Below are 14,184 nucleotides of genomic sequence, written 5' to 3'. Positions count from 1 at the left end.
AGAAACGAAGTACATTTCCATTTTAATTGCCATGTCATCTGTTTATCAGGTTAAATTAACTGGAAAAGTATCCATTGTCCTTTCTTTGTATGATATGCTCTCAGGAATGTTATCTCTAATCTTACAACAGTCACTTTATATTTTTAAAACCAAAGTGCTAAGTAGAATATCAATGCAATGCTTGCAAATTCAACTTGTCTGTGCCTGTTTTTTTCCTTTCAATAGGTTACTACATGGCAAAAGAACACTGGTTCTTTCTCATTTATCTTTTACACATTCCCATGCCACATAGGTATTATTTGCAATTAATAGTCCATGCCAAAAAAACTTGTTGCATCAAGAAAAATGAAGGCATTTATCCAACCAAGCTCGTAGAACATTTTCATACTCCCAACAATACAAAGCCAGAACTGTTGCTTCTGCACTCTAAAGGTAGATATTTTCCTTTTCAGATGGCAAGAAAGGGGAAATTTGAGAGTGCCATGTCAAATATAGTTAGTTAACAGAAAAGCTTGAAATAGTGACAGCATCACTAGCATTTATTAAGCAATTATTATGTGCTAGGTAATTAACTAATCATTTTACATGCATGACCTCATCTCATACTCAACCACCATATGTGGTAGGTACTATTAGAGCCTGTTTACAAATGAGGAAACTGAGGCTTACAGAGGTTAATGAACTTGTCTAAAATTACATGACCTGCAAATTGAGCTAAAAATCTAATCCACAACTTACTAGCTTGCGGACCTTGAACTTTTGACCATCGCATTAAAATTCAGCTACTATTATGACAACTAAAAATCTATTCCATATCCTTTCTCAGACACACTTTTCCATTATTTCTAATGATTAGCTTAGTGTATAATTTTAATCATCCAGAATTATCTCCTCCATAAAAGGTCCATCTTAGGTATTTCAAGCTTATTTTGGATCTGGATCCAGTTATGCAGACAGAATCTTACACTCTAACAGGAATGTAACTGGTAATTTAATAAATGACTGATAAGTTAGACTTGCTTTCATATCTTCAGTGCATTATTTCCTATTTCAACAATGTGGAAGTCGTGTGTGGGGCACAAAGAACTAAGTGCCTCTCTGTGTCCCAGACACTGCATTAGCATTGGCAACAAGGAAGGCAGCAAAAACAAGTCTGTCTCCACATTCTTAGAGCTCCTAATTGTCAACAGGCAGTCCTTAATCAAACAATCACAGTAATAAATATAAAATTACAACTGAGATATGAAGGAACAATACATGTAAATATGAGAATTGTAACCAAGATATCTAAACCAGCCTGAGAGACCAAGGAAGTTAACTGAGGAAGTAACACTGGAGCTGGGATCTGAGAGTGAAGAATGATGGGGAGGATAAAGGAGACTTTCCCATCAAAGGAAAAGATGGTGCCAAGATCCTGTTTGGAGGAGGGCGGGACCTTGGTACATCAGGTCAGTTAGTGTGGCTACACTCCAGAGAGCAAGAAGGGTGTTAAGTGAGGTGGGCAGAGAGGCATATCTGACCACACATAATGGCCTTATACTGGGACGCCCAGCTCCTCGGGAGCTTGCATCTCACAAGGAACAGAGATCACAATTCCCTTCCCAAGTGCCACAAGTCAGGTTGTGAGGTAAGTACTATAGTGGAGACAAAACCCACTCAATAGATGTCTCCTAATAGATGTCTCCTCCTTTCCTGGGCAACTGGTGTAGTGGGAAAGACAGAATGATAGTCAATGATGATTTCATGGAATAAATGCACTTGCAGAAGTAGGAATTTGAACCAGAATCTCCTGAGTGTTTTCTAGATGCCACTTCACTGCGCTTTAAATGAAGACAGACTAGACTCTTGTTTCCATTGCCCCATTGAAAGAAGGCCGTAGCAAAAACACAGCAAGAAACAAAATACATTAATTGTTGATCTACATATCAGCTTCTGGATCCAGGTCCTGATGACTTAAAAGCCAGTATTGAAAATTCTCACAGGTAATTTAGATTATTAGATGAGACTTCACATACCAACCCAGCCTATCAGGTCCTATTTAAACATTCCTTCCCTGATTTATTCCTCAAATCTCCTAGAAGAGTTTCTGGATAAGAAAATGAAGAAATAGACTAAGTGACTTATCCAGGGTCACACAGCCAAGGAAATGAAAAATATAAATGTTGTTCCTAGGTCTGCCTGTCTCCAAAATTTAATTTCTTTCCACGAGAACAAAGAGTTATCTCCCCACACCCAGCCTGATACGCATGACAGAAAACACCTCCAGCCTACCTTTCTACTTCTGGACGAAGTGCCTTCTCCCTCTCGAGCATGGCAATAATGAGTTTCCCCCATTCTTTCTCTATGTCATTTGGATGATAACCTTGTAGTAGTTTGATACGTCCAAATTCTATCCAAATCTTGAGAAAACAAAAAAAAAATTTAATATGAAGCAAGGATGTAAAAAAAAATAAAGATTATGCTTGACAATACAAAGGAAATTTCTACTTACCTCTAATAACTTATATAGGCGTTTGATTTTTGATTTTTCTGTCTCCTTTGGTGGAATTTCTGTTTCTTTAAACTGTAAATACTGATTATAAAGTGCCTAAAATGAAAGGCAAAATAAATGAAGGTCCAAACTTCAAAGACCTATTTTCATTACTGCATAATGTTACCACTTCAAATGCTACTTACTGTGTCCTATGCATTAAGTGGAATTCCTTTATAAAACTGACATTCAAGGATAATACCAATTCCCAGCTAGTCAGTGACTAGGTTACAGTATGCAAGATTTGACAAGGGTGTAATTACTGATGTGAGCCATGATTCAACATGTGCCATGCAGGGATCTCGATAATAATAAACCATGGCAGTGTTTAGGTGGTTCTACTAAAAATCTCTCATCATACAAATAAACAAAAAATACATGTCCTTTAAAAGTTGCACTTTCCAAATGTTGCACTTTAGCTTTTCGTTTTTGGAAAAATAATTTGATGCAATTCCTATAAAGGAAAAAAGGTTCTCTTCTGTATCATGGATCTATCCTTGAAAATGGAATTCTACTACACAGAACTCTGACTATATAGGTAAACCTTGCTTTCAACGTTCCATTGGCCAAGTTAAACAGATCTTTTAATAAACATAGATGTTATTGGTTGCTATCATTACAGAAGTTTCAACCATATAATTAAATGATCTAGTTTGTACATACTAATTTGAAAATCTCTTAAATATAACTTATTAAAAAGGACCTTCATAAAAATTATGTAGATGAAACCTATCCACATTTAATAAGTATACACTAATTATTTCATTTGAATTCATGCTGGTTTTTTTTTAATCCCCTATAAATCCTCAGGCAGTCACATTTCTGAAGGGTTCCATTCGATGTTTGGCTGGCTAATGAAATACTGGCACTCCCCATGTTTTCTTCTGTGTATTATGTTCTATCCTAGGCATCAGCAAGTAATCTGTGTAGTCCTCAAACTTCTTTCAAAACTTTAAGAATAAGCATTAATCAGAAGTCAGTACAAATTTACCCAAGTGTCTGGACAATAAGAATCCATTTGGAAATAAGTTGAACTTGAAGCCTGAAAATTGCTTTGAACTCAAAATGCAATGCTTCAGAATGTCCATTACAAAATAAGCTCATAATGCCATTATGTGCTAAACACCATGCCTGACAGATGTGGTGAAAGAAGGGGAAAATCTTTCTGGCCCTGGAAAGGTTTGCATCCACATAGGGAGACATCACACAAACAACTTTAGAACACTTAAAAAGCATCAAATCAACACATGCAAAGGAACTTTGTGCCAAGGACAAGCTCCCCATGGCAATGTGAATAAAAACTGTTTCACAGATGTTCTGTACAGATACATGAACACAATTAATAACTTTAACAGGATCCACCCTGGGTTATTACAGTTTTTGCAATTCCAGTTTGATCAAAAACATAAAGCCCAGAATTCAAGGAATTAGACTTTGTTCTTAATATTCACATTATCAGTTTCTTGAAATGAAGCAGATTACTTTGTTATTGCAAATCCAAATATACAAAATCAGATGTTATTCTTCAATAAGTATACATATCTATAATTCTTTGATATTTCCATAATGTCTTTGCCTCAAAGAGTTGGACCTGTTTTTAGGTAGTAGCAAATGTTTTACTAAATGAATTAATTTATACTGGAAGTCAGGTATGCATTTTTGATTCCAAGGTGAGATAGAGTATGTACCTCTTGCTATACAAAAAGAAGCTTCTGAAGCCGTTTTAACAGGGTTCAACCACAGGCACATTCCCAACCACTGTTAAACTTGTCCCAGCTTCCCAGGGACCCTGCTGCATCAGCCATCTATCTGGTGGGTTCCAAGCATTCCCCAGGCACCAAAAATAATTTGGCAATGTCAGTTCCAGGGTCTCTCAAACTACATCTTATTATTCTCAACAATTCAAAGCTAAGACACTATAAATCTCATTAAGATGTTGTTACTGTTACATTTTCATAATTAACATTTACCTCCATTTTCTCTGAATAATAGGAGATGAACAATTTTAAAATTGCCTATTTATTAGTGGCTTGCCAAGGGTAATTTTTCTTGAACTTCTAGAATTATTGAATTATTATAACATGATTTAGAAGCTTAATAATCAGGGCACCTGAGTGGCTCAGGTGATTAGGCATCCAACTCTTGATTTTGAATCAGGTCATGGTCTCAGCATCGTGGGATTGAGTCTGCTTAAGGTTCTCTCCCTCCCTCTGCCTTCTCTCCCACTCATATGCTCTCTTAAATAAAGTAAAAAAAAATTTTAATTTTTGAAGTTTAATAATCCAAAAGATAAAAATTTTAAATGTTTAATAATCAACTCAATCCTCTGTAACTTCTACAGTGACACAAACCTTTAGTTCCACAGGATTATTAGGAAATGTTCTCTCAGACATTGTGGTCACATGGTGTCTAATCCACTGAATGAGGTAGTTCACCATATTCTGGTATTCAATCCATTTGACTTCAACATCCTGAAACAAGAAAATGACAGAAAAGATCTACATCTGCAGATAACAACATTCATATCTAACACAACTTAGTCAGAGGTCATTCTGTGAATTTACAGGTCTTTAAGCTGTAGACTAAAGCCTATAGTGAGAACCAGTACAATTATCTTCTCACTTTTTACCTAGTCCCACATAAATAGCTTTAAAAACATGCTAGCAACATTTGACAACAAAGTAGCCCAATGAGTGCTACTTCTGATCCAGAGATAGTGGCTGGCTGGGGTACTATGTTAAGAAGGCTTCTGAGGCTGCATCCAAATGCAGCAAGAAAAAACACTATGGTCATTTTGGGATCTTTTTCAGGCACCCAAGAAGAGGGACTAATAGTGTGTACAAGCCAGGATAGCTGGCATTGTCCTCCAACCTTTCTAGATCTAAATCAACTGTCTATCTGAAACTCAAAGATCTACATAAAATGTAGGATAGTATGTAGGAATGAAAACTATAGGAAATGTATATGATAGGATTACTCATTAAGCAAACTTCAAAAATGGAGGAAACTGGAAGGCTGTCACTTGCTATGTTCAATTAAGTATCTGATGAGTGCTTATTATGTTCAAAGCATTGTGTTAAAATGTTGCAATAAGAATTTAATACTTTAAGACAATACCTTTTATCAAAGAGTTTACTGTCTAGATGGAGAGGAAAGAGAGTCACAATATAAACAGTTAAGCAAAATGAAAAGCAGTATTTAATTAGGTGTTGAAATACCTGAGACAGGTAGTAATACTAACGGTTGAGGTAATAATCAGGTAAGCACAAATATGCCTCAAAAGGTCACCAAAGGGTTCTGGGAAAGGTAGTCCCTGAGCAGTTCTGCAACAATCAGTAAGTGATTCTTTGGTGGAGTCAGGGGAGAGAGAAAAGATAGGGAGTCCCAAGTGAGTCAGGCCTCTGAACTAGAAATGCCCTAGCTACCAGCAAACAGTCTGTAAAAAAAAGTAAATAAGCAAAATTAATATATGCAGAACTCTGAATGTCAGAATATCTAGACTGGATTTCACCTTACAAACCATACAAGTAATCACTGAAAGTTTTCAATCTAAAGACATCAGGTTTTAGGAAGATTGGTTTGGTGACAAGTACAGTCTTGATGGGAAGAAAAATACAATGGAGATGGAAAAGTATGAAAAAGCTTTCATCCTAGTTTTACTGTGAAGGGGTAAGAGTCAGGAACAGGGTGAAGGCAGTGAGAATGTAAGGCAAGGAATGGTCACAAGAAACATTCTCAAGCAATGCTCGATACTGCATTGTTGGTAGACATCACAGCTGGGGATGAACATGAGAGCAAGTTACTCAAGGATCAGGAGAGGATAAATCTCTGAGAGAAAGAACAAGACAAAGAGAATGGAAATAAATCTAGAAACAAGAGTGCACAGAGATGAAAAAGAGACCAGAAAAGAGAGTTCATCAAGATGTGCTCCAAAATCTTCAAAATAAAATAGAATAAAAAAAAAAAAAAAAAAAAAAAGAAAAGAAAAAGAAAAGGAATCTGCAAGGAGAAGGAGAGAAGCCCAGTTGTTAGTTTGGCAAAATCAAATGCCCTTCCTCTAAATATCACCTTTAAATCGGAAAAAAAAAAATCCCTAGCCAACTGATTTCATGAGATTAGGAGAGTTAATAACTTTGAAAGTGATTTCAGAAGTGAGATATTCTACATATACAGAAGGATATCAAACATAGTAAATGTAACAGCAGTGGGTTAAAAATGAATCACCCCAAAATTCAGTGGTTTAGAGCTTTTATTTACAAAATGATATGTAACTCTAAATAGGCTACTTTATTTATGACACAGAACAAATTTTTTTGAGTTATACTTTAATTTTAATGGTGGAGTAATATCATGAAAATGCAAATAGGGCTGATTTATTAAATAGCATCGTAACTCAAGTTCTTTAAAGAATATTTCATAAATACTGTAAAAAGCTTTATCAAAGAATTCAGTCAACTGGTTATTACTGAGTCAGAAGCTTCTAGTATGGAAAAATCAATACTCACATTTGCACCAATACCTTCGCCACCTTCAGGGACTTTGGGAAATGCATCATAGAGAGATGACACATAAGTTATTACTGATTTTTCATCAGGTGAGGAGACATCAACATCTATAAGCAGCAATATAAATTATTTCAAAATGTTGATAAATTACTTTCAATCGGACTTTCATGCTGGTCTACATCTAGTCAGAACAACTTACCTTCCGGATCCAGAAGTCTTATGACACCAATTTTTTCTGCTACATAAAAAGCGTGCTCTAAATTTGCAAGGTTGCTTTGAACAGCAACAGTATTCATGTCTATCAGGTCCGGCCTAGGAATAAAATTTGCTGCAATTAATTAAATTTTCTCATATGCCAATTCAACCTTACACTTAACGTTGACCTATTTATGTTAACATTTCTGCAAAAACCAATACTAAGCCTATGCTGAAATACAGAGATTTTCATCGAATATTAAACATTACTTAATTCTCTCACAAATCTGTGGGTGCCAAAACCAAGTGCAGTGAGGAAATCATAAAAATTTGAATGTATATAATTTTCAACAAAGTCTACAAATTCCTCATAATCAGAATATACATGAGTATCTGTCCCATTCAACCTATTTAAGCTCTACTATTCCAACAGCATCCTTCCAGTCCAACTAGCATCCTCTTACTGTTTCTTCCCAAACACTAAGGTTTATGCTTGGTTCAACGCTGCATCCATGGCATCTACCACCCAATGGACAGAATGCCATTTCCTGTCATTGTTGTCTTCTCACTATTCACTTATCTTTGCAAGCAGAGATCAAGCCCCAACTCCTTTGTGGAGCCCTCACTAATCTTCCCAACCCTGTTTTTTCTCTCTGTTCCATGAATTCCTTATACTTTGAGCCTGTGCTGGTCAATCCGACATTTAGAATAATCACATACTTCCCTGCCCTATCAATTCACTTTTTAATGTGCATGTACATCCTGCTTCTCACAACTGGCCAACTCTAAGTCAGAAAGAACCATGTATTAATAAACTTTTGTATTTTCTCCTTCTGCAGAGACAGAGTGGCATAGAATTAGTGGACACTCAATACATACCTATAGGTAAGTTGGTAAGCAGGCTGGTTAATCAGTAATTTGAATCATAAATGAAAGACTAAATAAGCACTAGTTTATATCTTCACAAGCATGCATATGAGCATGCCTATGTACAGACATACATGCACACACAGATGTGTTTGCTTTAAAGCTAGCTTTGATATTTTAAAGCTAGTTCTGTCTATATACAAGACAGGAAAAGATGTCCTGAATACTCTTTGTAGAGAAAGTGGCAAAATAGGTTCATTGAAGACTTAACACAAGGCCAAAAGCCAGACAGGAAATGTTCATCATAGAAACAAAGCATTAAAAGAATGCAAAAACAAACGTGGAAACTGTAAAACTCAAAAAGTGTGGGCCCCGCCTCCAAAATGACTGAGTAAGCACCTGCTCATCAAGTTCTAAGGAAGGCTCTCAACAAAGTCCAGAGACATTCTGGTTTGCTCAAAATAATCATTTGGGAACTGCACAAAGAGTGGGAGGGCTTAGAGGTTGTGGGGGAGGGCTGAAATGCAAATTATTTTGAATACTACTTGGAAAGCTGTTCACATGAAAAACTCTAGAAATGCATTATTTCCCAGGAAATTATTAGAAAATTCATTAATGTTTTTCATATGCACCAATATCACCACTTAAAAGTGTTCATAAATTTATGATAGGACCAATAAATCTACTGACAACAATAGAGGTAAATGGCATACCTCTAAAAACAACATTTTTTATTCACATAGAAGCATTCTGAAGGATATGCCACTTCAAGATTACTAAACAGGTGAATATAAGTCTAGACAAAAACAAATATCTGAAGTTCAAAAAACTGTTTTGCATCCATAAAGTTCACACATTTTAAAGAAATAAAAACCAGCCTTTCAGAGTTTACCAAACCTCCTGACGAGAAAGGGCATGTTGTTATCCAAACCCTGCCATTAGCAAGAAAGTAAACACTGAGTAATCCCAGAGGGAATGAATAAAGTCATTGAAGAGTCAAGTTTTTGACTAAGAGAATAAAACATAAAACTTCCTTCAAAATGACATAGTCATTTCAGCACAAAGGCAGCTGTATAATACATAGAGTTTGGATAAGTCACTTCTTTTATCATGACATTTAACACTTTAATGAATAAAACTCAAAGTGATGTTCCTCTGTGAAAAGACTGCAGTAGACAAAATTCAGCAAAAAGTAAAAAAGAAAAAACCTGCAAAACCACTATGAAAAACTAGCAGTCTGAAAGTTTTCAAAATTCCATCCCTCCTTGAGCTCATCTCCTAGGCATTCAGTCATTTTTTGTCTTGCAATCCGCCCTTCCTCTCTGTGTCTGGAGCTTCCAAGAGAGGCTTGTGCTGTGACCTGTCCACTTTCCTTCTTCCTTACAGTCTCCCTGGGGTCATATAACCTTTAAAAACTTCAGCTTTTTTTTTTTTTTTACCTACAGAAGGTTTGTATTTTCATTTGAAAGGTTTTATTTGTTTAAGAACTTTTCATGGAATTTTAACAGGAAATTTCATTCCCATTTTAGGTCTGACTAACCAAAGACTACTATACTGCAAACATGTACAAGGCAGCAGCCAGGTTCTTGTAATGCATTAATCATTCTAATTTCCCTATTTTCTGCAAACCTTTCATAACTATATATCATTAACACTGCCACTGAAAATAATATATATTAGTCTTTTATGGGAAAAGGGCCATCCTAACTCTTAACTTGTGTTAGTATTCTTTGATCATATAATCTTTTCTGAATTACTCAATCTTTATAAATAACAATTTTTTAAAACATGTATCTGTATCCTTTTTTCCATAAATGATTAAAAATAGCTGACAAAGAAAAACACAAGAAGATAACATAAATTCTATACTGGAAGTATAAAACTAGGATAAGGCCATAAGATGAAACTAAAAGTAAGGCCAAAAGGTGAAAACTACTTAAATGCATGCTTACCACCCTTAATTTATTTCAAAAATATAAGACCAAAAGGTATTAAAGTGGCCATTGTCATAATACTAAATAATTTTGGATAAAAGTAATGTTTCTCTTTCACAAAACACCCGCATTAAGCGTACTCTTTTTAGACAAAAAAAATATACAAAAGACCAAACACACATACACACAAAACCACATACATATACACAACACATGTATATGGCCATTTATGTATATATAAGTACATATGTGGATATATTCCTTATTTATTAATTATATTTATTAATTTATTTACTAATATATTTTATATACATTACCATCCACACTAACAGCCAAACTAACAGAACGTGAAAACTGTAAGTTTTTTGGGGGCACAGACACCTCAAAGTAACATTCCAGTCCTCAAATACTTTATTAATATATTAGCTCGCATGAGAATTAGATTGGATTCTGAGAGAAAATTTAACTTACACGTTATAAATGGCTGAAGATTAGCACAAGAAACTATCTAAGGCTTCCACATGACATCATGCCAAACACTGAAATGTTCAACTACAAAGAACATGAAACAAAGTCAAAAGGCCTGGAAAGAAAGTACTCAGAAATGGCCATTGGAACATACTTGAGGGAACACCGATAAAAGTTTGCTAAGAGAAGAAGAGTGCATTAGTGAAGATACAAGATTAATAAATTCTGAACCAAAAATGTGATCATGGCTGAAAGGACAGATCTAATATCAATAGTTAAAATCCAAATCAGGATGTTTCTTCAAAGTATGTAAAATTTACTTAAATTCATAGAGTTTATTTGGTTGTGTTGGCTTTCAATGAACACTAAATAATTATTAATTGTGTGGATACAAACCTAAGTTTGGGCTACCCAGGATCTGAACCCTCTTTCTATGTTTGGGAAATCTTCCCTTTTAGGAATCATGACAGAGAGAAGAGCAGAGTCCCTTTCTCAAAACAAAGCAAAACAAATCACATCAGGTTTTTCTTTTTGTCTATTTCCTTTGCTCAAGAAATGTGCACTGTATACTTCACCACCATATATGGCACTAGCTGATCAACTCATACTCTCTATTTCCAAATGCTGTCTACTATCTCTGTGTATTTGCCACAATTTGTTATAACTATGTACTTGTCTGCCTCTCACAGTGGACAGTGGGCTGCCTGAAGGCAGAGCCTGTGCTTTATCTGTCTTTGTCTTTACAGCTTTAATAGCTAGAATAATAGTCAGCACATGAATGTTTAAGAAGTTAATAAGTAACAAAGAAATGAAGGAGCTCTAAGGACTGCTCTAAGGACTGGAAGGCACCATTTGGTACCATCGATTCAAATTCCCGGACACCTTTTCCATCCCAGGTTTATTCCTTTTCTTTCCTTTTCTTTTCATTAATTTCTACAGCCAAAGCTACAATCTATAGCTTCCAATCAGGATTCCAAATCCTTATGAAAACCCACACAGAATAAGACACGGTGTCACAGCTTCTCCATGAACTACATACATACACATCCTTCTGAGGTTTCCTAAAGGCTTTTCTCTGCTGAAAACCAATCTGGAAAACAGGCGTGCAAAGAAAACAACCGCAAGGGATAGATTTTAGTTTCCCAAAAAAGCATACATCACTGCTTCTGGGTATGAGTCCTCCCTTCCTATGCTATCATGTGCTCTTAACTGCAGCTACTGATAAAGCTGCCGGTTGGAAGGTCTTACAAAATAACTAAAAACAACTAAACAGCAGGAATTAATATATAGTGATAACTATATCACTGGCAGGCCACGCAGTGCAGGTTTCAAAGGCATTATCTCACTCAGGGTCCTCAAGAACCCTACGCAGTAGGCTATGTTATCACCCTGAATTACAGATGAAAAAACCTAAGGAGATGACACAACTTGACCAAGAACATCATCTGACAAGGGGCAGCACGATCTGAACCCAGGGGAGTCTCAATACAAAGCCTGAGCTATTTGTTGCACGATGCTGACATTAGAAACTGAAAACACCCAATATGAAGCTGAAAAATCAAGATAAAGAAAAACACAGAATAATTTATGCTTCTGATGATGGTAATACAAGAAACACAGGGGAGTGTGTGTATGCGCGTGTGTGTGTGCTCATGTGTATAACAGCAAACTCAGGAAGATAAATTGTATGAAGATGTAGTTCCAGACTGTCACCAAAACAGTACTCCTCAATATATACAAAACCAATGTTCTCCACACTTGGAATGGCTTTAGGGCCTTAGTGCACTCTGAAAGAATATAGAGAAAGGCCTGGTCATCCATATCTTAACAAGGTGTTCCCCTCTCCCAGGTGATTCTTATTAGGCAGGTCTGGGAACTAAATCATCTAAAAATTCTTCTTGTCTCTAATAGAACTTTCATTTTCTTTGAAAATTATCCATATTCTGCACTGGCAAAAAAAAAAAAAAGAAAAGAAATAAAGAAAACCACACACCATACTATCAGATAATTATGTAAGAAGACAAACACAAAGCAGACACAAACACAAACATGCCTACTGCCTTAGACTCTCCATAAATAGCAAACCTTTTCCCTCTTTTCCAGTACTGATTTTTATTGCTTAAACCTAGAGAAAAAGAAAAAAATTAGGATTGGAGGGTTTGAGACAAATCTCTTATTGGCCTAACTCTGGAATACACCATAAAATGATGAAGTCTGGAAAAGACAGCATTTGGGGACAGATTTTTTAATCAAAATCAAAACCAGTTTATGTAAACTTTGTGATTTGAGATATCTATCATTTGAAAGGATACTGAGCAACAAATTTCTTTCTCAATTAAGAAAAAAAATAGAAAGTAGAATGGTGGTTGCCAGCAGTTGGGGTAAGGGGTAAGAGTTCTGGAGATGGACAGTGGTGGTGGTGGTTTAACAATGTATTAACATACCAACTGGTAAATGTTATGTTATAAATTATTTTACCACAGTTTTTAAAACTTTAAAAAAGTTTTATAAGACAGTGTTTACATAATTGACAGAAAAGGCTTTATTGAGGTGGAAATAAGTGACAGGGTTGTGATTCAGGTGTCTGGTGATTTAGACCTAACTTGCTCTCTGTGAACACATATACAGAAACCTGTGCCTCAGTTCCCTTCTACAAAAAATGAAAATCAAGAATTAGAGAAAATCAGGAACTACAAGAATCATCTAGAATTCCAGCTATCCTTAGAGTGTTTTGAGATGTGTGCGGGAATGGAAGGAAGACATTTTGGGCTGCTATAGCCATAACGTCTTAAGAACCCAACTGATTTGCCCAAGGTCTCAAGTGAGGATTTATGTGAAAATACTTGTGAAATTAAGTATTAAGAGCAATATACGTAGGTTATTAAAAAGCATTCACTGGCATGTGAATCACAATGTAATGAAAAAGTTAGAGATGGCCTAACTTGGTGGTTTTGTATGCTAATTATAAGAAGCATCTACTATGCACTGGGCAGTGAGGCATTAAGAATATATGCACTGTGTATATGGAAAGCTCAGAGTTCTAAAGGGAGTTCAGAAGTAAACCGGGAGAATACCTGGTTGGTGAAGGGCGCCCAGGCAGAGGGAAAAGCCTGCATGTGCTCATGCTTAGAGGGCATGAGAAAAAAGGAGACCACTGCCTGGGAGGAGAGCCAACAGGAGGGGGATACATGGCAAGAGATGGCTGGATGGATGCAGGGGCCAAGATGATACAGACTCTCATGAACTTCTTAAAGGATTCTGAATGTTTTTCTAAGAACTATGGAAAACCAGTAAAATGCATTAAGGAGGATTACAGGAGACTAAATGATCAGATCTGAGGTTAGATGCAAGAAATCTCAAGTGGTAAAAGTATTCTCACAGAATCCAGGCAGGGAACCAGAATGACTTGCAAAAGAATGTGGCATGGTGCAGAGAAGTAGACTGTCACCAGGCGATATCTACAAGGTCAAATCCACAGAAGTCAGGGGCATGGGCATGGATGAGAGTCAACATAGAGAAAAAATAAAGTCAACAAACAGCCCTAAAAAACTCCAACCTGTATTGGCCTTGTGACTAAGTCTGCATATGGAGCAGTAATAGCTCATAAAACAGGAGGGATATCAGGCCACTGTAGTGCCATAAAAGCTGAAGAAAAAAAGAATAGTATTTCAAGAAGAAAAGAATG

General features: G+C 36.1%; 1 protein-coding gene across 27 annotated transcripts in view; it reads right to left on the bottom strand.

Moving 5' to 3' along the window:
- DST (dystonin) overlaps nucleotides 1-14,184 on the bottom strand; it is a 480,488-nt gene that overhangs the window by 166,747 nt on the left and 299,557 nt on the right. For all 27 annotated transcript variants that reach the window (XM_077903540.1, XM_077903549.1, XM_077903545.1 and 24 more), the window contains 5 exons: nucleotides 7,235-7,347; nucleotides 7,036-7,142; nucleotides 4,882-5,001; nucleotides 2,492-2,587; nucleotides 2,272-2,399 (listed from right to left, as the gene is read on the bottom strand). In XM_077903540.1, the coding sequence (XP_077759666.1) occupies nucleotides 2,272-2,399; nucleotides 2,492-2,587; nucleotides 4,882-5,001; nucleotides 7,036-7,142; nucleotides 7,235-7,347 (564 nt within the window). The remainder of the gene's footprint in view (nucleotides 1-2,271; nucleotides 2,400-2,491; nucleotides 2,588-4,881; nucleotides 5,002-7,035; nucleotides 7,143-7,234; nucleotides 7,348-14,184) is intronic.

The sequence above is a fragment of the Canis aureus genome, chromosome 7 (genome assembly GCF_053574225.1).
Source record: "Canis aureus isolate CA01 chromosome 7, VMU_Caureus_v.1.0, whole genome shotgun sequence".
NCBI lineage: Eukaryota > Metazoa > Chordata > Mammalia > Carnivora > Canidae > Canis > Canis aureus.
Note: the sequence above shows the minus strand (reverse complement) of the source record. Positions and strands in the feature narration are given on the sequence as shown.